The 23,747-nt window shown below is 45.1% G+C and overlaps 3 protein-coding genes across 6 annotated transcripts in view; 1 reads left to right on the top strand and 2 right to left on the bottom strand.

The window, feature by feature from the left end:
• The window catches only part of lrrc2 (leucine rich repeat containing 2), a 46,635-nt gene extending 44,590 nt beyond the window's left edge, over positions 1-2,045 (top strand). For both annotated transcript variants that reach the window (XM_023958098.1, XM_023958099.1), the window contains one exon: positions 979-2,045. In XM_023958098.1, coding sequence (XP_023813866.1) covers positions 979-1,028 — 50 coding nt within the window. In that variant the 3' untranslated portion in view covers positions 1,029-2,045. The remainder of the gene's footprint in view (positions 1-978) is intronic.
• Positions 2,046-2,274: 229 nt separating this feature from the next.
• On the bottom strand, positions 2,275-4,803 carry LOC110014726. Its single transcript, XM_023958094.1, has 2 exons — positions 4,719-4,803; positions 2,275-4,586 (listed from the first exon to the last, which is right to left on the bottom strand). Coding segments are annotated over exons 1-2 (1,539 nt in total). The 5' UTR covers positions 4,721-4,803; the 3' UTR covers positions 2,275-3,049.
• LOC101159082 (hippocampus abundant transcript-like protein 1) lies at positions 2,275-23,145 on the bottom strand. 3 transcript variants are annotated; one of them, XM_023958095.1, is made up of 12 exons: positions 22,800-23,145; positions 20,546-20,629; positions 20,385-20,447; positions 20,008-20,135; positions 18,886-19,000; positions 9,062-9,280; positions 6,723-6,836; positions 6,340-6,411; positions 6,152-6,264; positions 5,985-6,082; positions 5,601-5,740; positions 2,275-5,380 (listed from the first exon to the last, which is right to left on the bottom strand). In XM_023958095.1, exons 1-12 carry the CDS (start codon positions 22,815-22,817, stop codon positions 5,156-5,158), a joined length of 1,389 nt encoding a protein of 462 aa, XP_023813863.1. In that variant the 5' UTR covers positions 22,818-23,145; the 3' UTR covers positions 2,275-5,155. The 3 variants fall into 3 exon arrangements, with proteins under 3 accessions (XP_023813863.1, XP_023813864.1, XP_023813865.1); XM_023958096.1 differs by having other exon boundaries at positions 2,275-5,377; XM_023958097.1 differs by lacking the exon at positions 9,062-9,280.
• Between the last annotated feature and the right edge of the window lie 602 nt (positions 23,146-23,747).

The following is a 23,747-nucleotide window of genomic DNA, read 5'->3' as shown; positions in this document are numbered from 1 at the left end:
GGAAAATCCAGCAGAACCACCAATCGGCAGAAACGTCCACCAGAACCACCTATTAGAAGGAATGGCCAGTAGAACCACCTATTAGCGGGAATGGCCAGCAGAACCACCTATTAGCGGGAATGGCCAGTAGAACCACCTATTAGCGGGAACGTCCACCAGAACCACCTATTAGCAGGAACGTCCACCAGAACTACCAATCGGCAGGAAAATCCAGCAGAACCACCAATTGGCCGAAACGTCCACCAGAACCACCTATTAGCAGGAACGTCCACCAGAACTACCAATCGGCAGGAAAATCCAGCAGAACCACCTATTAGCAGTAACGTCCACCAGAACCACCTATCGGCAGGAATGTCCACCAGAACCACCTATTGGCAGGAACGTCCAGCAGAACCACCTATTAGCGGGAACGGCCAGTAGAACCACCTGTTAGCGGGAACGTCCACCAGAACCACCTATCAGCAGGAACTTCCACCAGAACCACCTATTAGCGGGAATGGCCAGTAGAACCACCTGTTAGCAGGAACTTCCACCAGAACCACCAATCGGCAGGAAAGTCCACCAGAACCACCTATTAGCAGGAACGTCCACCAGAACCACCTATCGGCAGGAATGTCCAGCAGAACCACCTATTAGCGGGAACGGCCAGTGGAAACACCTACTGGCGGGAATGGCCAGTGGAACCACCTGTCAGGAGGAACGTCTAGCAGAACCACCCATCGGCAGGAACGTCCAGCAGAACCACCTATTAGCGGGAATGGCCAGTGGAACCACCTGTCAGGAGGAACGTCCAGCAGAACCACCTATCGGCAGGAACGGCAAGAATCAGCTGGAGATCCGTCTCCAGGCTGTTCTAGCTTCAGACGACATCTTAATCACCAGCATCAAAGCTAGAACATGTCAAAAATCTGGGAGTTGTTTTCAAATTCTTTAGAAGAACAACAGCAAATTTGACGGAACCTTTTTGTCCCTCATCAGACACCATCCCCTGCTCCACCACCAAGGTCTCCTTCTCCTGTCGGCTGTGAGGAGGATGAAGATGAAGGCTGAACAACACGGCATCAGAATGTTTGACGTCTTCTGCTGTGACAAACCTGCTTACAACGACGACCCGTGTTCTAGAGCATTCTAGATCTGGCAACTTGACGTTCTCACACCAGATTGGGACGTCGTACTTCACTAGAACCTCCAGGCTTGTGTTGGGGATCCAACAAGCCTTTGCCAAAGACACAAAGAATCCGGTTTCAGATGCAGACGGCGCCACCTTCAGTCAGTGAGGCATTATCACGCTCTGATCTCTGACATCCCACTGGATCTCCACCTGCTGATAAAAGCGACCACCCGTGTAAAACCGCTGATAACACGCATCTGATTTGACCAGAACTCACCGCAGTCATCACGATGAAGAAAAACAGCAGCAACACCAATCCGTCGGAACCAGACGTCATTTTCAGGGTTAATATGAGGTAAAAAGCTCCTGTACTGCAACCAGCCTCTGGTGGTGGATGGAGGAACTGCAACGTCTGGTTCTTTCTGGTTAGGGTTAAACAGAAGGGGGCGGGGCTACAGCTTCAATTTAGAGTTCTTTAATCTGAAACATGATGGTTTGAACATTAAAAGCACCTTTGAAACCATAAAAACCCACTTTCTTTACTGAACTCATCTTTATCTCTCTGCGTGTTCAACTAAACAGTAGGGCACATTCAGAAAACATTATTTTAAAAACAGTTTTCCCCCTCGAGGCAACAAGCAGCAGAAAAAAACATTTTCATATGGTCTGTCTTGTTTGGGTGGTTAATGGGTTCAATGTTGCATAAATGCGGTTTGAACTGACCTCTATGGTGAAGTCAATGATGAGCCTCGGCTTCATGAAAATATTCATCACATCCAGATGTGAATAAAACCTGCTGTTGCCATGGAAACATACCCAAGTATAGCATGTGACCAAACCTAAAAAAGGTTAAAAAGTGGTTCGTCTCTGCAGAGGCTTCATGCAGCACTAAATGTTTGTTTAAACTTTGTGTTCCTGTAATAAACGTCATATTTGAAATAACAGCTTTCCTTCTAAATGAAATGACACTTGATTTACAGCAAAGTTTTAGGAAGTACCTTATCCAGTTTCCTCTCACTGTCCTCTGTTGAAGTTAAATACTTAAAAATAATCTATTAATTTCAATAATTAGAAAGATTCCAAATAAAGCTTCAAAACGTCCAGTTGTTCAGTTTGAGAACCTTTGAGTAAAAAATAGACTTGAAATTAAAGAAAAAGCAACAAACGTTTAAATCTTTATTATTGATCATTAAACTCAGGTTATTAAAAATACATCTTAATGTTGAAATCCTCCATGTGTCAAAAACAGATGAACATGAAGAGGATTCAGAGGCACCAGAAACACAAATTAAAGTGCTGCAACTGTTCTGCATGGAGGAGGAGCAGGAGGAGGGGACTTCCTGTGAATCTCAGCTTCAGAAGCTTCACTCAAATGAAAGTTTGTCAAATATTTTTGTAAAAAACGTCTTTGCAGAAAAATAGATTCTTGCTTGTAAAGCAGCTTTAAATTGTTTGTCAAACATAATCAGTTTAAAGCTTAAAAACCAGCCGGTAAACCAAAAGACCAGAACGGTCCTTAAACCCACACGGGCACAGCAGCACCTAAAGATGGTGGTGCTTCAGTTCAGAATCTGCTAACGCCCCACCCACGCACCAGAAGGCCAGGTTTCCTGACGGTCATTGAAGAGCTTCTCGACAGGTCAATGTTTGCAGACGATGATGCGTTTTTAAAATGAAGTCATTCAGACTTTTTCCATCACCAAAACTCCAAATACTCACAAATACTTTAACCAAAATCAACTCTAATCTAAGGGTATAAATAATTTCCATGACTGCACCCAAACACATCCTGTTGCCAGGCAACTACACCAGTACAGTCATCATATGGTTACAACATATTATTTAGAGGTGACCTCTGACCTTTGAGAAGGGTCACGTAAAAAAAGATTGACCTTCTCAGAAACAATGGCGGCTCCTCTGGACGTGGGTGGCGGCACGTTAGTAAAAAAAAAAGCAGACATGAAGCAGACATGAAGCAGACATGAAGCAGACACGAAGCAGGCATGAAGCAGACATGAAGCAGATATGAAGCAGACACGAAGCAGACACGAAGCAGACACGAAGCAGATATGAAGCAGACACGAAGCAGACACGAAGCAGACACGAAGCAGATACGAAGCAAACACGAAGCAGACACGAAGCAAACACGAAGCAGACACGAAGCAGACATGAAGCAGACACGAAGCAGATATGAAGCAGACACGAAGCAGACACGAAGCAGACACGAAGCAGACACAAAGCAAACACGAAGCAGATATGAAGCAGATATGAAGCAGACACGAAGCAGACACGAAGCAGACATGAAGCAGACAAAGCAGACACGAAGCAGACATGAAGCAGACACGAAGCAGACACGAAGCAGACACGAAGCAGACACGAAGCAGACACGAAGCAGACACGAAGCAGATATGAAGCAGACACGAAGCAGACACGAAGCAGACATGAAGCAGATATGAAGCAGACACAAAGCAGACACGAAGCAGACATGAAGCAGACATGAAGCAGACACGAAGCAGACATGAAGCAGACACGAAGCAGACACAGAGCAGATATGAAGCCGACACGAAGCAGACACGAAGCAGACACGAAGCAGACATGAAGCAGACATGAAGCAGACACGAAGCAGACATGAAGCAGACACGAAGCAGACACGAAGCAGATATGAAGCCGACACGAAGCAGACACGAAGCAGATATGAAGCCGACACGAAGCAGACACGAAGCAGACACGAAGCAGACACGAAGCAGACACGAAGCAGATATGAAGCAGGCATGAAGCAGATATGAAGCAGACATGAGGCAGACATGAAGCAGACATGAGGCAGACACGAAGCAGACACGAAGCAGACACGAAGCAGACACGAAGCAGATACGAAGCAAATATGAAGCAGACATGAAGCAGACACGAAGCAGACATGAAGCAGACACGAAGCAGACACGAAGCAGACACGAAGCAGATATGACGCAGACATGAAGCAGACACGAAGCAGACACGAAGCAGACACGAAGCAGATATGAAGCAGACATGAGGCAGACATGAAGCAGACATGAAGCAGACACGAAGCAGATATGACGCAGACATGAAGCAGACACGAAGCAGACACGAAGCAGATATGAAGCAGACATGAGGCAGACATGAAGCAGACACGAAGCAGACACGAAGCAGACATGAAGCAGACATGAAGCAGACATGAAGCAGACACGAAGCAGACACGAAGCAGACACGAAGCAGATATGAAGCAGACATGAGGCAGACATGAAGCAGATATGAAGCAGACACGAAGCAGACACGAAGCAGACATGAAGCAGACATGAAGCAGACATGAAGCAGACATGAAGCAGACATGAAGCAGACATGAAGCAGACATGAAGCAGACACGAAGCAGACACGAAGCAGATATGAAGCAGACATGAGGCAGACATGAAGCAGATATGAAGCAGACACGAAGCAGACACGAAGCAGACATGAAGCAGACATGAAGCAGACCTGAAGCAGACACAAAGCAGACACGAAGCAGACACGAAGCAGATATGAAGCAGACATGAGGCAGACATGAAGCAGATATGAAGCAGACACGAAGCAGACACGAAGCAGACATGAAGCAGACATGAAGCAGACCTGAAGCAGACACAAAGCAGACACAAAGCAGACAGATAAAGATGACAGAGCAGTAGGAAAAACTAATCCAGGGACCTAAGTGCTGTTGCCATGGTAAGAGCAGCTCTGCCAGTCCTGTTTCACCGTATGGAAGGCAGTTTGATCCACTGATCTCTGCACTCCTGCCGGGTGGAGACACCTTAAAACCCATGAACCAAAGTAAAACAAATTTGGTCCATGAAATGCTGAACGTGCAGATTCACACTGCAAATGTTTTCTTCATAGCACTGAAGCGTGGCTGCACACTGAGAAAGAGTCGTAACGATGTCCTCCTGAGCAGCAGGAGGCTCTTCTGGGGTCCGGGTGGATACTGGACTTGTCGACCGTGTCTGGACTTGCGGGTTTCTGGTCTGACCCAGAAGGGCATGGAGTCATAGCAGGGGGTGGTCACATGATGCTGTCCTGCAGGAGAGGCTCGATGTCCTCCGTGTCACTGGTGGGTGTGGTCAGGAAGATGCCGTTCTGAGCGTGTGGGGGGGAGGTGCCGGTGGACTTCGGTGTTTCCCCACCGTCCTCCAGATGTCGCTGTGTAGGGATGAAGACGGCGACAAGCAGGGCGAACAGGACGGCACACGCTCCGAAGAGGAAGGGCGGTCCGGGGATGACCGACTGCTGCGGGACAGACGGGATGTTGACTCGGCTGATGTAAACAAGTACCAAACAGCAACAAACATCATCTGAACTGGGCTTTATTTGTCTGTGTCCACATCCTGGGGGCTGAAGAGACGCTCCCTGGAGTCCCAGGACAACCCCAACCCGTCCTGAGCAGTAGTTGGAAATTTGGGCCAGTCTGTGTGTGTGTATGTGTGAGTGTGTATGTGTGTGTCTGTACCTCCATGGTCGAGGGTCGTCCTTCAGCCGGCGGCAACTCGCTGAGCTCCACGTTGAAGAGGAAGAAGATGAATCCGTAGAGAGCCGGACCCAAACCGTTACAGAGACCTCTGATACCCGTGATCATTCCCTGAGCGACGCCTGCACACACACACACACACCCACACACACACACACACCCACACACACACACACACACACACACACACACACACACACACACGCACACGCATGGAGTAAACACATGACTGTAGTCATCAGCTTGGTTTCTGTCAGGAAACTTCATTTCCCACTGAGGCCGATCAGACTTCCTGAGGACGCCTTCCTGTCACAACCCGAAAATGTTCCTTCTGTGAGCGGTAGCACTCCGGCCCGCCGGCCTCACCTTGTTGGTCAGGTGACGCGCTGTGCGACACCAGAGCAGAGACTGCTGGGAAGGTGATGGAGGACATGGCTGCCACCGTTCCTGCAGCCCACATCATCCTGCAGGAACGGAGAACCCAGTGAAAACAGCGAAAGAGACGATGACGCTCACTTGCCCCGCCCACTCACCACGGCTCCGATCCAAACCCGTACCAGGCCAGCTGGAGGAGCTGAAAGCCCAGACCCAACAGAACCGTGTTTTTGTTCCCGATGGTCCTCATCAAAACGCCGAGGAGTAGGGTCTGATGAAGGAGAACAGTCAGTGGCAGCTCTGGGTCCCAGAACCTCCTGAAGTTCTAAACGCCCTCCACCCGTACCTGTGCAATGATGGAGAGGATTCCCACCATGGCGATGAAGGCGGCTATAGCCTCAAGAGAAAACTCGATCACCTGGAACAGAACCCCCCACCCCAAGAGTAAAACACCAGAACTGACCACGTTCTCTGACAGAACCTGAACTTTTGCAGGTAAATGCTGCGTTCAGATCAAAACGCAGTTAAAACAAAAGACTCACAATAAAAGTTCAGATAAAAACTTAAACACTGAATAGAAGGAGCTTGAACTAAAGCTGTTACAGGACAACAGAGGTTTCTGCACCGCGCAGTCCAAACCCAGTTTGTTCTTCTGACCCGTCTGAAGCCGAGGTCTGAGCTCCGCCATCCATAGCTCTGGATCTCCAGCAGGTCACCTGTGTGTCTCACCTGTTTCAGGTAGAGGAAGAAGCTGGAGTACTGTCCAGCTTCAGGTAGGTAGGACAGGAAGACGGTGACGCAGATCAGCAGGACGGTTGTGTCTTTTCCAACTCGCCGCAGGGACTGAAGAAAAACCAGAGTGAAGAATGAGTTCCTTTGGGTTCACAGGTGAAGGTTTGATCAGACCTTTCAGACCCTGATGAGGGGCTGTCATCAGAAGTCTGGTCCAGACACCCCACCTCCAGAGCTCTGCTTATTTCAGAGTCTGAGGTTGTGAGGACCTCCTGGATCCAGAGACAGGCTGGGATCTGATCCTGCATCATGTCTGTTACTAGGGACTGTCACCATCTGCTGGGAACTCCATCCATCGCTCCACCTAGGCCTGTTGGTCCTGCAGCCGCTTTCTCTGAACTGTCTCCTGGTTGATCAGGTTCTTCTCTAATGATTTGATTTGATTTGAAATGGTTTATTTCAAATCAAATCAAATAGGAATAATGCACAAAAACAATACAATCATCAGTCATACATTCGTACAATAACTAATCAAACTTTGGATAATTAGACATATTAATAAATATTGCTTGAAAGGGAACGGAAGGAAGCGAACTTATATAATCCCACCCTGTTCTACTGTAACCATTTTATTACATGATTTATCAATATCTGGTTCCAAACTTTTGCAATATCAATAAAGCACATGACAAAGATGGATTACTTAAATTACTTTGTAAAAAATAACTTTTAGAAATCAACATGGCAATGAAGTATCCAAATATATGCAGATTATGTTACTTATGAAAGTCATTGATATGAAAATAATACTATATCAGTAAAATACACATAACACTGTTTCAGGAATTTTCATAGCAAAATTTGATAAAGTATCAAAAGTTAAAAATATGTGCAAAATTATGCTACATTAGGAAAAATAATGAATTAATTTATCAATTTTTTTGGAGCAAGTGAAGTAATATTAAAAGTCAATCAATTAAACCATTTTAAATAATTGATTAATCATTTGTTTTATTAATTTTTTTGTATTTTTATTTATTTTTTCATTTATTTATTTATTTATTTTTTATGATAAAGTAATGCTTTGAAGTAAAATAAAAGGGTCCATATTCTGTCGATTGTCCAATGTTGGCATTTCTTCTTCTGCTGATTAACAGCCGTTCTTCTGGTTTAAACAGTTTATAGTTCTCTTCGATGTTATGTCTGCAGACATTAAATAGAGGTCCATATCCTTCTTCAGCTGATAACAGCGGCGCCTAAGAGTTGAGGTCAGGTTGTCTGCAGGTCAGAGCTTTGGTGTTAATCAGGTCACTTCAGACTTTTGGAGAAAGCGATGAATCCAGGCGTCATTTTTCTTGAAATTATTTGGCTCTGTGATTTATTACTGCATGTTGGTTCAGACGTCCGTGACCAAACACTTCTCAAAGTCCTTCATAGTGTTCACAACCAGAACCTTGGACTGGTCCGGTGGACCGAGTGGTTTGACGTAAATCCTGCAGCCTTTATCCCAAGTGTTCTCAATCTGCTTACGCTTCCTGAGAAGCCTGGCATGTTTGGCGATTTCAGCATTCCTTCTGGCCAGATGGTCGTTCAGATAAGCAGCCGACCCCTTAAGATTTTTCTTTTGATTCATCAGAGCTAGCTTGTGTTTGTGATTCACAAACCTGATGAGGATGCTGGTTTATCCGTCTCCTTTCTCCTGGGGAGCAGGTGGCAAGTCTCAATGGAGTTTAGATCCAGGGAAATCCCTTTAGACGTGAGAAATGATTCCACTTGATGTTTCAGAGACTCTCCACTGCTCTCCGTTTGAGAGGGACTGCAAGCAATACTAGCGCTATTAGCTTTAGCAATGCTAACTCCAGCTGCATTTAGCTTTGCCCGAGGTTTGATCGGTAATCCAGTGAGAATGACATTATTCATCCTTACTTGTTGTTCCATATCGTCCAGTCTTTTCTCCAGAATGTCGACCCGGTTTTTTCATTGCTCGTTTTGAGCTCGGAATCTTCGGAAGTCTTCCATTAGATCCAAGATCGGAGTTAGCTTAGCATTCACTTGATCCAAAGAGGGATACAAAGCAGCTTGGAGATCATCAAGAAACTTTTTAAGGTCTTCGTAGCCAGTGTTTTTCTTGGGGGCCATGGTCAGCTTTCTTTTTTGGAGAAAATCAACTTTTTAAGTCATTTGAAGATTGCTGTATAGTCGCAGCGAGCCACACACGCGTCCGCGCTGCAACCCGGAACCGGAAAACGTCCGATTCAGCAGTTTCTTTCTTGTACCTTTAGATGTGTTTATGGATAAAAACATGAAGCTGCGTTTAGAAATCTGGTCCAACTCACTGCGAAGGGGTCGGCCTGCTTCCAGGAGATGGGGAGCCCCCACGACGACAGCCGGCTCTTGTTTGGGAGCGACTCCGGGACGATGAAGAACACAAAAGCAATGTCCACAACGGCAATCACTGTGGCAACAAGGACCACCAGACTGTCCCCGTACTTGGCCGACAGGAAGGTCCCGATGGCCGGGCTGGTCACCAGGCTGGCTGCGAAGGTGGCCGACACCTGAGGCGGAACGCAGACGATTAAGGAGGAGACTGAAGCTCCTTCATCACTGATAGAAACATTGAAATGAACTGTTGCTTCAACATTTTTAAAAGTTATTTCAAAAGATGAAAAGAACATCAAAGAATTTAAACTTATAGGTTTGATCTGTAATCTAAAATGATGTTTAATTCACTTTAAGACTAATTAACTGAAGAAGACTTCCTCAGTTCTTTCTGAACGTCAGCTGCTGCTTTGTCGGGTTTAGGCAAGGCAAGGCAAGTTTATTTGTATAGCACAATTCGTACACAAAGTAATTCAAGGTGCTTCACAAAACAGAAAAATGCATTAAAATCACAATACATCATAGAAATAATCAACATAAAATTTACTTTAAAAGAAAAGGAAAAAAAAGATTTAAAAAGAAAGGAAGGAAAGAAAAGTGCAGATAGGACCTTTCAGTCATATACACGGCTAAACAGAAATGTTTTAAGTCTAGATTTGAACATGAACACAGAAGAGGCCTGTCTTACGACTTCAGGGAGGCTGTTCCAGATTTTAGCTGCAGAATATTGAAACGCTGATTCCCCTTGTTTAGTTCTGACTCTGGGAATCAACAGGAGGCCGGCCCCTGAGGTCCTCAGAGTACGAGATGGTTCATATGGCACTAACATGTCAGAGATGTACTTTGGTGCGTGGCCATGGAGAGACTTGTACACAAGCAGAGCTGCTTTGAAGTCTATTCTTTGAGGTACAGGGAGCCAGTGCAAAGACCTGAGCACAGGACTAATGTGATCATACTTCCTGGTTCTGGTCAGGACTCGAGCAGCAGCATTCTGGATGTACTGAAGCTGTTTTACAGCTCGTTTGGACAGGCCGGTGAGCAGGCCGTTACAGCAGTCTAACCTACTGGAGACAAATGCATGAATAAGTATCTCCAGGTCTCGCTTTGAGATTATGTTTTTGATTTTGGCAATGTTTTTCAGATGGTAAAATGCCGCTGATGTTACTGACTTGATATGGCTGTTAAAGTTCAGGTCAGAGTCCATGATTACCCCTAGATTTCTGACTTGATTTGAGGGTTTAAGAGACAGAGAATGAAGGTAGCTGCTGACAATTTCTCTTTGTTTCTGTGGGCCAAAAACAATAACTTCGGTCTTGTCTGAGTTTAGCTGGAGAAAGTTGTTCTGCATCCACGCGCTGATCTGTTGGAGGCAGTGGTTGAGAGAATCCACCGGCCCATATTCACCTGTTGTCAGTGACACATAGATCTGAGTATCATCTGCATAGTTGTGATAAGATATGTTATTACTGCGTATTAACTGCCCTAGTGGCAGCATGTAGAGGTTGAACAGAAGGGGTCCCAGGATCAATCCCTGGGGCACACCACAATTCAAGCCCATGTAGTCTGAGACACAACTCCCAATTTCAACAAAATATTTCCTGTCTTCTAGATAAGACTTGAGCCAACTTAGGGCAGATCCAGAGATGCCAACCCAGTCTTGGAGTCTGTGCAAAAGGATCCCAAGATGAACAGTATCAAAGGCAGCACTCAGGTCTAGCAGGATTAAGACAGAGACTTTGCCATCATCAGTGTTCAGGCGGATGTCATTGGTTACCTTGATAAGAGCAGTTTCTGTGCTATGATGGGGTCTAAAACCTGACTGGAAAACATCAAACGAATTGTTTAATAAGAGAAAGTCAGTGAGCTGTTGGTAGACAACTTTTTCAAGGACTTTTCCTAAAAATGGCAGATTAGAGATAGGTCTGTAATTATTCAGTACAGTGGGATCAAGACCGCTCTTTTTCAGGAGGGGTTTAATGACTGCAGTTTTTAAGGCCTCTGGAAATATTCCAGATTGAAGAGACATGTTAACTATTTGAGTAATTGATGGCAACACACTGTTCAAGACAGACTTTAGAAATCTAGTGGGTAACACATCAAGGCAGCATGTAGACAAGCTCAGACGGGTGATGGTCTCTTGGACAGTTTGTTCAGTGACAGGTATAAAGTGAGTCAGCTTAGAGTGAGTAGGTGGCCGTTCGATAGTTATATGTGTTGTGGAGTTGATGGCTTTTTTAATGCCCTGAACCTTGTCATTGAAAAATACAGCAAACTCATTACATTTAGGTGTACAAACCAATTCTATTGGTAGCTGGGTTGGAGGGTTAGTTAATCTGTTAACTGTTGTGAACAGGATACGAGAGTTGCTGCTGCAACTTCCAATTATTTCAGAGAAGTACCTTTCCCTTGTTCTGCATAAGATCTGGTTGTAAGCGTACAACTCCGCCTTATATATTCCATAATGAACCTGGAGTTTTGACTTGCGCCACTTTCGCTCGGCTCTGCGGCACTGTTGTTTCTGTGCCCTGACTAGATCATCATTCCTCCAGGGAGCTTTCTGTCTATGTTTTCTCAATTGAACTTTCATAGGGGCAATGGCATCCAGAGCAGGATGCCATTGCCAGGGCATAGCAGCAGAACCGTTCCTTAGCACCGTTTTCTAGCATCGTTCCTTAGCATCATTTCCTTAAAATCGTTCCTAAGAATCGTTTCATTGCATCGTTCCTAAGTTTCGTTTCTTACCATTGTTCCCAAGGATCCTTTCCTTATCATCGTTTCCTTAGCTTTGTTCCTTAGCATCGCTTCCTAGCATTGTTCCTTTGCATTAATCTTTAGCATCGTTCCTAAGCCTCATTCCTTAGCATCGTTCCCTAGCATCGTTTCCTAGCATTGTTTCCTATTATCGTTCCTTTGTATCATTCAGAAGAATCGTTTCATAGCTTCGTTCCTTAGATTAGTTCCTAAGAATCGTTTCCTAGCATTGTTCCTTAGCATTGTGCCTTAGCATCTTTACCTTAGCATCGTTCCTTCGCATTATTCCTTAGCATCGTTCCCTAGCATTGTTTCCTAGCATCGTTCCTTAGCATCGTTCCTAAGAATCGTTTCCTAACATCGTTCCTTAGAATCGTTTCTAAGAATCGTTTCCTAGCATCATTCCTTAGCATTGTTCCTTATCGTTTCCTTAGCATCATTCCTTCACATTATTCCTTAGCATCGTTCCTAAGCATCATTCCTTTGAATTGTTCCCTAGCATCGTTTCCTAGCATTGTTTCCTAGCATCGTTCATTAGAATCGTTCCTAAGAATCCTTTCCTAGCATTGTTTCCTAGCATTGTTCCTAAGTTTCGTTCTTTAGCATTGTTCCTAAGCATTCTTTCCATATCAGCATTCCTCATCATCGTTCCTTATCACCGTTTCCTTAGCATTGTTCCTTAGCATCGTTTCCTAGCATCGTTTCCTTAGCACCGCTTCCTAGCATCGTTCCATAGCACCTTTTCCTTAGCATAGTACCTTATCATTGTTCCTAAGAATCGTTTCATAGCATCATTCCTTAGCATCGTTCATAAGTTATGTTCCTTAGCATTGTTCCCATGGATCCTTTCCTTATCATCGTTTCCTAGCATCGTTTCCTAGCATCGTTCCTTAGCATTGTTCCTTAGCATCGTTCCTAAGAATTGTTTCCTAGCATCGTTCCTTGGCATCGTTCCTAAGAAACGTTTCCTAACATCGTTCCTTAGCACTGTTTCCTAGCATCGTACCTTAGGATCGATCATAAGAATTATTTCCTAGCATCCTTCCTAAGTTTCGTTCTTTAGCATCGTTCCCTAGCATCGTTTCCTAGCATTGTTTCCTATTATCGTTCCTTTGTATCATTCAGAAGAATCGTTTCATAGCTTCGTTCCTTAGATTAGTTCCTAAGAATCGTTTCCTAGCATTGTTCCTTAGCATTGTGCCTTAGCATCTTTACCTTAGCATCGTTCCTTCGCATTATTCCTTAGCATCGTTCCCTAGCATTGTTTCCTAGCATCGTTCCTTAGCATCGTTCCTAAGAATCGTTTCTTAGAATCGTTTCTAAGAATCGTTTCCTAGCATCATTCCTTAGCATTGTTCCTTATCGTTTCCTTAGCATCATTCCTTCACATTATTCCTTAGCATCGTTCCTAAGCATCATTCCTTTGAATTGTTCCCTAGCATCGTTTCCTAGCATTGTTTCCTAGCATCGTTCATTAGAATCGTTCCTAAGAATCCTTTCCTAGCATTGTTCCTAAGTTTCGTTCTTTAGCATTGTTCCTAAGCATTCTTTCCATATCAGCATTCCTCATCATCGTTCCTTATCACCGTTTCCTTAGCATTGTTCCTTAGCATCGTTTCCTTAGCACCGCTTCCTAGCATCGTTCCATAGCACCTTTTCCTTAGCATAGTACCTTATCATTGTTCCTAAGAATCGTTTCATAGCATCATTCCTTAGCATCGTTCATAAGTTATGTTCCTTAGCATTGTTCCCATGGATCCTTTCCTTATCATCGTTTCCTAGCATCGTTTCCTAGCATCGTTCCTTAGCATTGTTCCTTAGCATCGTTCCTAAGAATTGTTTCCTAGCATCGTTCCTTGGCATCGTTCCTAAGAAACGTTTCCTAACATCGTTCCTTAGCACTGTTTCCTAGCATCGTACCTTAGGATCGATCATAAGAATTATTTCCTAGCATCCTTCCTAAGTTTCGTTCTTTAGCATTGTTCCTGAGCATCGTTTCCTAGCATTGTTCTTAAGCATCCTTTCTTCATTATTGTTCCTTCTCATCATTTCCTTAGCATCGTTCCTTAGCACCGTTTTCTTATCGTTTCCGTAGCATCATTCCTTGGCATCGTTCCCTAGCATCTTTTCCTAGCATCATTCAATTCAATTCAATTTTATTTGTATAGCCCAAAATCACAACAACAGTCGTCTCGATGGGCTTCGAAGTAAACATGAACTCAAAAGGATCATGGATACAAAGAGTTCAATAGGAAAATACTAAAATGAACTAACAAACTGACTAAGCTATACTGGCATCCCTGGCCTTAGACCCCCCTTCGCGGTAAGGAAAAACTAAAAAAACGGATTCCGGAAAAAACGAAGAAACCTCAGGGGTGCCCACATGAAGGAGGGATCCTCCCCCAGGACGGACAGGCAATTTACCAGAACTCTTGCTAAAGCATCCTTAGCATCATTCCTAAGCATCCTTTCCTCATCATCATTCCTTATCATCGTTTCCCTAGCATCGTTCCTCAGCATCTTTCCTTAGCGTCATTCCTAAGCTTATCCTTCTCCTTCTCTAAACCTTCTCTTAATAAGAATGGTGGTCTCAGGTTTATTCTTCCATCCATCTACGGCAGTGTTTTGAAACCTAAACAAACCAAACCAGTTCCACCTTAGTTGTTAACCGCTGAAAGAGAGGACCAATTTGGAGAGTGTGTCACTGGCTCCCAACCCCCAGCTGAGGACAAATGACTATTAATGACCTGAAACCATGTAGGCTAAGTGGACAATACCTCCAGTTTCAGGTCTGACTCCTCCCCCATGAACGCATATATATACCAGCTCTTAGACCAGCTAATTCAGAATTGACAAAGCCTCTTGGATAAGAGGTGAAACGTCTTCTAACTTTAAAAACCAAATCCAGATGACATCCCCTAAACCTACTACAATGGAACCAACCTGGATGAATGAGAGTCTTCATAGACATGTTCTCTAGTATTGTTTCCTAGCATCGTTTCTTAGCATTGTTTCCTAGCATCGTTTCCTTAGGATCGTACCTTAAGATCGATCCTAAGAATTATTTCCTAGCATCATTCTTAAGCATCGATAGGGAGCCGGTTTAGCTCGTGCTGGTTTGCGGCGCCTTTAATCCGTGAAACCAGGGTTCGCCTCCGGGCTGCTCCCTGTTCCCTTCTCTACTTCTGTGCCGGTCCCAAGCCTGGTTGCTTTGAGAGGGTTGCGTCAGGAAGGGCATCCGGCGTAAAACATTGCCAGGTTTACCATGCGACTCGTTCGCTGTGGCAACCCCTGATGGGAAAAGCCGAAAGAGAAAGAAGAAGATTCATAAGCATCGATCTTTAGCATCGTTCCTTAGCACTGTTTCCTTATCATTACTTAGCATCGTTCCTTATTGTTACTTATCATCGTTCCTTATCATCATTACTCATCATCCTTCTCTAGCATCGTTCCTCAACATCGTTCCTTAGCATTGTTTCCTTATCGTTCCCTTTTTTCGTTCCTTAGCATTGTTTCTTTATTATCGTTCCTCATCATCGTTCCTTATTATTGTCAATTCTCTTCATTCCTTAGCATCGTTCTTTAGCAATGTTCCTTAGCATTGTTTCCATAGCATCATACATTAGCATTGTTACTTAGCATCGTTTCCTTAGGATCCTACCTTAGGATCGATTCTAAGAATTATTTCCTAGCATCGTTAAGTTTTGTTCCTTCGCATCGATCCTAAGCAACAATTTTTAGAATCGTTCCTTAGCCCTGGTTCCTTATAGTTACTTATCATCGTTCCTTAGCATTGTTCCCTAGCATCATTCCTTATCATCGTTACTCATCTTTGTTCCCTAGCATCGTTCTCTAGGATCGTTCCTCAGCATCGTTCCTTAGCATTGTTTCCTTATCATTCCCTTTTTTCGTTCCTTAGCATTGTTTCTTTATTATCGTTCCTCATCATCGTTCCTTATTATTGTCAATTCTCTTCATTCCTTACCATCGTTCCTTGGAATTGTTCCTTAGCATCGTCCTTTAGCAATATTACTTAGCATTGTTTCCCTAGCATCATTCATTAGCATCGTTACTTAGCACCGTTTCCTTAGGATCCTACCTTAGGATCGATCCTAAGAATTATTTCCTAGCATCGTTCTTAAGTTTTGTTCCTTAGCATTGATCCGAAGCATCCTTTCAATATCATTGTTCCTTATCACCGTTTCCTTAAGATAGTTCCTTAACGTTCTTAAGCATCGTTTCCCTAGCATCGTTTCTTAGCATTGTTCTTTAGCATCCTTTCCTTATTATTGTTCCTTATCGTTTCCTTAGCATTGTTCCTCATCGTTGTTCCCCAGTACCGTTTCCTAGCATCATTCCTAAGCAACAATCTTTAGAATCGTTCCTTAGCACTGGTTCCTTATAGTTACTTATCATCGTTCCTTGGCATCGTTCCTTATCGTTACTTATCATTGTTCCCTAGCATCATTCCTTATCATCCTTACTCATCTTCGTTCCTTAGCATCGTTCCTTAGCACTGTTTCCTTATTGTTCCTTATCGTTCCCTTTCATGGTTCCTTTTCATGGTTCCTTGGCATTGTTTGTTTATTTTCGTTCCTTATCATCGTTTTATTATCGTTAATTGTCTTTATTCCTTAGCATCGTTCTTTAGCATTGTTCTTTAGCATCGTTCCCTAGCATCTTTCCATGGCATCGTTCCTTAGCATTGTTTCCTTATCGTTCCTTATCATCATTCCCTTTCATCGTTCCTTAGCATTGTTCCTTAGCATCGTTCTTTAACAATGTTCCTTAGCATTGTTTCCTTATCATCGTTTCCCTAGCATCATTCCTTATGAGGCTATATGAGGAAGGGGGTGAGGGTGAGGTGGGCTGTTTGACCACCGGGGGGACAGTTTACCAGCTGTCCCCCCGGTGGTCAAACAGCCCCCCTCCCCAGCATAGGGGCCAGGTCACCCCAGCCCAGGGACCCCATGTCGGAGGCGCCGACACCCCGGGCCCAGCACCACCCACCCCAGACAGAGAGAGAGGAGCCAGAAAGCGCCACCCCCCCCGGAGCAAGTCCAGGCCCCCACCCCCAAGCGCCAGCCCTAGAAGAGCTCTGGTCACGCCTGGACGGGACCGAGGCAGCCAACCGGCCGGGACAACCGCCGAATGCCTCAGCGGAGACTCTGACCCGTCAACCCCCCAAGGTCCCGTACCAATAGTGCCCCCCCCCGAACGCCCCCCACAGGACAGGGCGGACAAGCATGGCTCCTTATCATCGCTCCATTTCACCGTTCCTTAGCATTGTTTTTTTTTTTATCATCGTTGCTCACCGTCGCTGCACCCTTATTATTGTTACTTATCGTTTCCTAGCATCGTTTCCTTAGCATCGGTCTTTAGCAACGTTCCTGAGCATCGTCCCTTAGCCTTATTCTTTAGCAACGTTCCATAGAATCATTCCTAAGCATCCTTTCCTTATCATCATTCCTTATCATCCTTTCCTTAACATCGTTTCCCTAGCATCGTTCCTCAGCATCTTTCCCTAGCATCGTTCCTTGGCATCGTTCCTTAGCTTTCTTTAGCATCATCCCCTGGCATCATTCTCTTGCATTGTTTCCTTAGGATCGTATCCTTAGCATCGTACCTTATCATCGTTCCTAAGCATCCTTTCCTTATCATCGTTCCTTAGCATTTTTTTCTTTAGCATCTTTTCCCATCATCGTTCCCTTAGTATTGGTCCTTAATGCCTTAGTTTCCTTCGCATACTTTCCTAGCATCGTTCCTTAGCATCGTAGCTTAGCATCGTTCCTAAGAATCGTTTCCTAGCATCGTTCCTTAGCGTCTTTCCTAAGTTTCGTTCCTAGGCATTGTTCCTAAGCATCCTTTCCTTATCATCGTTCCTTAGCATTGTTCCTTAGCATTGTGTCCTTAGCATTTCTTCCTTAGCATCGTTTGCTAGCATTGTTTCCTAGCATCGTTCCTAAGAATCGTTTCCTAGCATTGTTCCTTAGAATTATTTCGTAGCATTTTTTCCTAGCATCGTTCCTTAGCATTTTTCCTTAGCATCGTCCCCTAGCATCGTTTCTTAGCATTGTTCCCTAGTATCGTTTCCTAGCATCGATCTTTAGCATTGTTCCTTAGCACTGTTTCCTTAGCAATTTTTTCCTTAGCATCTTTTCCTAGCATCGTTCCTTAGCATCACTCCTTAGCATCACTCCTTAGCATCGTTCCTTAGCATCGTTCCTAAGCATCGTTCCTAAGAATCGTTTCCTAGCATTGTTTCCTAGCATCGTTCCTTAGCATTTTTCCTTATTATCATTTCCTTAGCATCATTCCTTAGCATCGTTGCTAAGAATCGCTTCGTAGCATTGTTTCCTAGCATCGTTCCTTAGCATCGTTCCTTAGCATTTTTCTTTAGACTCGTCCCCTAGCATCGTTTCTTAGCACTATTCCCTAGTATCGTTTCCTAGCATCGATCTTTAGCATCGTTCCTTAGCACTGTTTCCTTATCATTACTTATCATCGTTCCTTAGCATCATTCTTCCTTCTTCCTTTGCATCGTTTCCAAGCAATGTTCCTTAGCAATGTTCCTTAGCATCGTTTCCAAGCATCATACCTTAGCATTGTTCCTAAGCATCCTTTCCTTATCATCGTTCCTTATCGTCGTTGACTTAGCATCGTTGACTTAGCATCTTTACTATGCATAGTTTCCTTAGCATCCTTTCCTTATCATCGTTCCTTTTCATCGTTTCTAATCATCGTTTCCTTAAAATCGTTACTCACCATTGTTTCCTAGCATCGTTTCCTAGCATTGTTCCTTAGCATTGTTCCTTATCATCCTTTCCTTATCATTTCGCTAGCATCGTTCCTTAGCAGGATTAGAAAAATGGATGCCTTAATAAACCATCGATGTTCAGCTTCTCTTTATTTTCTCTAAGACGTTATCATGTGACATTCTGACCCTCATCACACATGTACTGAGCTTGACTGGGGGGGGATCACAAAAACAGCACATGTGAAGATACGGGGTGGGCGTAGCTGCAGTTACCAGGCCGTAGGCGGTGCTTCTCTCGTCTTCCTCTGTGATGTCAGCGACGTAGGCGAAGATCACAGAAAAGGTCACGGAGAAAACGCCGGAGACTGAGATCAGAGCAAAGTACAACCTGCACACACAGGTGAGAACGGGTCAGACGTCACAGAACGCTGGGAAGCTTCTGATGGGAGGAAGACATCTCAAAGTTTGGTTAACACAATCAAAAACCGATACACACGTACACACCCATATACTCACAGAAACACACACACACAAATAAACACACACACACACCCTGATACACACAAATACACACACATGCACAGCAGATGTTCTGCTACGTTGTAGCATCCACAGAAGCTGAGCTGAACTTTGAAACTGGAACAGAATCAAACGCCCAGAGTCCAAAGCTGCGTTTTCTGGCCCTGTGGAGCAGCCGGCGCGTGACGGATCATCAGCTGACTGGCGCGGCTCTTCCCGCCTGAAGCAGCTCCACCCCTTTCAGGACCAACACAGAAACATGAAGCACCAGCGGATCCATGTCTAGTTTCTCTGTAATCCAGGGAGTCCGACCAGCACCGTGACGGATGACAGTCACATGAGACACGTGTGACTGAACTCCAATAGGATCCAGACCAGAGCAGAAATGGTGTGTGTGTGTGTGGGGGGGGGCAGATGACTGGAGCTCAGTCCATAATACATGAGGGCGTCACATTCTCCAGCAAACTTCTAAGAAACAATTCCCAGAAGCCCCTGGCCTTCACTTCCTGCTCTTCATTTCATTTTAATGTGTCACTGTAGACACTAAGGGCAGAGGAGGAGGAGGACCTGTGGAAATGTGATGAAGATGCTGCAGCAGAGCTCCCACAAACGGATCTGATCACCATATCTTCCTCTTCAGGAGGAGGAGCAGGTCTGGATCCATCCTTGTAGCTTTTCATGAAGGCTCCAGTTTCATACTTTAACAGCAAATCATCAGCATATTTTTAATTCACTTGCTTCATTCCACCTGAGTACATAGTCTGTATTTTATTGGGTGTTGTTTTGATCTCTGAGTTCAGCAAAGGAAGTTCCTACCGGGAAATGCGGTTTGATGGTTTGACAGAGGAGGAATGAGGAGTGGAGGCCTGAACTCACCAGGGGCTGAGCCTCATGAAGGGGATGGGGGCGCAGGTGAAGAAGACAGTCATGAGGAGGAAGGACTTCCTTCCCCAGATGTCTGACAGAGCACCAATCAGAGGAGCCGACAGAAACGACAGAAAACCCTGCAAAGAAAACCAACAGGTGTTTGGGACCGAATGCTCTCCTGGTAGTCAGCCTCACAGGGGGCGGGGCTTCTGATCTGACCCAAACTGGTCAAAGAGAACCTCAACATCTTCCTCTCTGCATCATGGCTGCTCTCACCAGTGTTCTACCCCAGAGGGGGGCATTTATTGTCCAGCATTCCATGCAGGTCCCTACTACAAACGTTGTTTCTGATGTGACCCCCCCCCCCAGCCATCCAAAGGTCTTACCTTGACCCCCTGCACCAGACCGTTCATCAGGAAGGTGTGCTGAGGAAACGTCTCACGGAGGACCTGCAGCAGCCATGAGGGGAAGGGGTTATGGCATTTTGTAAACAAGAACCTGACCAGCTAACAAAGCAGTCTGTGTGGTCTTGGGGGGGGGGACTCACAGTCAGCATGGGCGTGGTCAGAAGTCCCCAGGCGAAGAACTCCAGGAAGATGACGACCACGGCGTGGGTCACTTGCGCACGGCACTGTGGCGGGAAAAGGGCAAAGGCATGAAGCTTCCTCCTCCGTGCTTAAACAGCCGCTGCAACAGATCCTCAGTTCCACGAGCGGTGACATGGCGAGGGGAGGAGCTTAACTTCATTTCAATTCATTTACAGTAAAACGATTCATCAGCTGTTCGTTCTCCTCCTGCATCCATGTTCCTTCATCGCATCTACAGCCCATCCAATGAGCTGTGGCGTGCGAAGGTTCATCACGTCTGTTCAGTTCTACAGCATTTGTCTTACTGCAGGACTCCTATGTGATGCTGATGCTTGTGTCCATTTTATCTGGTTTCTAAAACCTTAGAGATGACCCCCCCCCAGGTGAAAGCTCAGTGCGGAGGAGCAGTCGGATCCAGACTGAACCGTCGTGAATGCGTACCATGATCCTCATCTAATGACATGGAATCAGGATCCAGACTTTGATCAAAGTTCAACGCAGAACCAGCGGACAGGAAACCAGCAGGATGGGACCATTGACTGTATGCAGAACTGGACGGAGCGAGAGAGACTGACGTTCTGCTCTCTGGACTCAAAGGTCCTCCAGAACGCTGCTGCTGCTCGGGGCCTGGCTAAAACCAGGAGCTCCATCAGTCCCATTCTCAGGTCAGGATTCCTGTCACTCAGCAAACAAACAAAAGAGTTTGGATTCGAGTCTCTGGTTCATATGAACCGTTTCAGGATGTCCTGCTGGTCTCCAGAGTCTGGACTGAACCTGCTGAAGTCTCAGGTTCATGCAAACTTTGTTGACCAATCGGATGGAGCCCTTTTATGTTAGACGCTCGCCTCTGATGTAGACGAGGGTCATTAGGAGTGTAACTTAAGTTGTGGTGTCTCCTATTTAAATCAAACGGTTGCAGTGAAATGGAAATTGTGTTTTGGGGTGTTTTGATTTTTCTTTATGTATCAAAAGTTGTCATCCCAATGTTGATCACTAATATCACACATCGCGAGCTTTCTGATGTCATACAGCCCTAGTCAGGAGCATCTGATGATGGTTTGTGGCGTGTGGCGGCATCACCGCGACCAGATGGGTTTCTGTAGTTTAAGGTCTTAGTTAAATAATAAATAATACTGGATTGGATTTATCTGCGCTTTTCCAGACGCGCAAAGCGCTTCCATTGTGTACGTTACTCATTTACTCTTCATTCATACTTGGTGATGACCATGTTTACTGGTCATCACTGGGATCATTCACGCACATTCATGCTGGTAGCGTAAAGGGTCTTGCCCAAAGGCCATCACTGGGTGATGTTAATTGCACGCCATTGATATGGTAATTGCCCCCATGGCAATTGTTGATTCCTCTCCGGGTATCGAATCATGCATTCCTGCATGGCAGCCTTTCACCGTACCAACCAAGCAACCCAGCCAAATAAGCCTTACTGGAATTTGAACCATATCTGGACCTCCAGTCGAACACCGAAAAGGCGTTCTTAAACCTGGACAGGTGGGGACCAAATAGTCAACCCTAGTGCACCAGAATGGTTTGAACCACAACGAGCTGGTTAAGGGGAGCCGACTCAAGAGAGCAACTTGAGAGCGCTGCAGAAACACCACAGGTGGAAGGTTTCCACCAAATGCTCAGAGGCTGTCCATGTTAGAAAGGTGAGCGTGGAGCCATTCAGCACCGCTGTGTCCGAACGAGTCAGAGGTAAAAACTACAAACCGGAAACAGTTTCCCTTTCAGATTAAATCGGGTTTATTTGTTGGGATTAATCCTTTTTTATTGTGTTTTATTTTAACGTTTGGGGCTGTGTTTATGATTATTATACTTTTTGTACTTCTCAGAAACTTTGCTTGGTTCATGACATTAAAGTTTTACAGAAACCAGCATAACTCTGGCGGTGTTCAGAATTCTGATTTAGAATAATCTCCCCTAAAACTTCGCATTCACTAAACAAAAGACATCATTTATATCTATAAAACTTCAGCTGCGAAACCCGCCAGTGTTGATTTTATGATAAATCCAAACATTTTTCCAATTTTTGAGGCGCAAAACGACGGAGGATCCAGGAGGACGTGAAGCTAACAGATGGCTAGCTAACTACCGAAGCTAGCTGCTTCTTTTCCCCGAGCCCGACAGGTCCGGTGTACACCGGCTTTGCAGCTCTGGGCGAAACGCAAATATGAATGACAACCTTCCAGAACTCACCGAGCCGCGGACCATCATGTCGCCGGTCTCGGAAGCTAGTCTTTCCGTCTCCGTCTCAAATGTTGCGGGGACAAACTGTAAGTCCGGTCCTCGGTTCTGGACATCCTCTAATGATCTCTGTGTTTTTTCCAGGGTTTCCGGCCGTTAAATTAAAGGACAACTTTTGATGATCGATCATAAACCCCGGCTTACTCCACAGCTTACTGTAACAACACGATCAGTCGACTGACAATCACTGATTTTAACTTTAGTTTGTCGCATTGGTTTCATCACCCTGCCATACCAGGAGAGCGGTGCAGATAATTTGATAGTAACGAGCTACGATGTGGAATAAACACCGCCTCTGTAGACTGTTCTCAGCACCAAAAGAAGCAGTCCCTCAAAGATCAGCTACAATTCAGCTCCTCCCTTTAAACGGTACAAGAACTGATCCTGAGTCAGCCGACAGAGTAAGGGGCACGCCCACCTTTATTTAAAGGCAGAGACCGGAGCCGTTCCCAGCGCCGTGTGAAACGGAAACTAAATGCATAACAAAAGCAGACAAACAGCAACAAACACGTAACGCCAATCTCCCCAACGGTTTGCGTGGCACAACAAACAGGTAAACAAAACAGTCAGAATTTGGCAGGAAGACCGGGCAGCGACATTTGTCCGGGAGGACTATTTAGCATGGAAGAGAAAGGCGGGACTCCACCGTGCAAGAATTTCTGCTGCTACACATGCTCCATTACAAGGCAGCGCGCGTTAAGACCCACACTTCCTGTTAGAGCTTTTCAGATTAAAAGTCCGAGCAGAAAGCAAAGTACGAAATATCTGTAGTTGGTCCAGAATTAAATTACTTGGTTCGGTTCTTTACAGTTATGTCAATACTGCACAACACAACAAAAACAATGTACCATTGACCTCCTACTCACTAGAATGTAATATAAAATAAGAACAACGAGGCCC

The sequence above is a fragment of the Oryzias latipes genome, chromosome 9 (genome assembly GCF_002234675.1).
Source record: "Oryzias latipes chromosome 9, ASM223467v1".
NCBI lineage: Eukaryota > Metazoa > Chordata > Actinopteri > Beloniformes > Adrianichthyidae > Oryzias > Oryzias latipes.
The sequence above is the reverse complement of the archived record's forward strand: the minus strand, read 5'-3'. Positions and strand labels throughout refer to the sequence as shown.

Coding starts and splice junctions, on each gene's coding strand:
- LOC101159082 (XM_023958095.1), bottom strand. Junction 6,837..9,061: donor AGCAGGCCGACCCCTTCGCA/GTGAGTTGGACC, acceptor GTTTTTCTTCAG/TCCCTGCGGCGAGTTGGAAA. Junction 5,741..5,984: donor CGCGTCACCTGACCAACAAG/GTGAGGCCGGCG, acceptor GTGTGTGTGCAG/GCGTCGCTCAGGGAATGATC.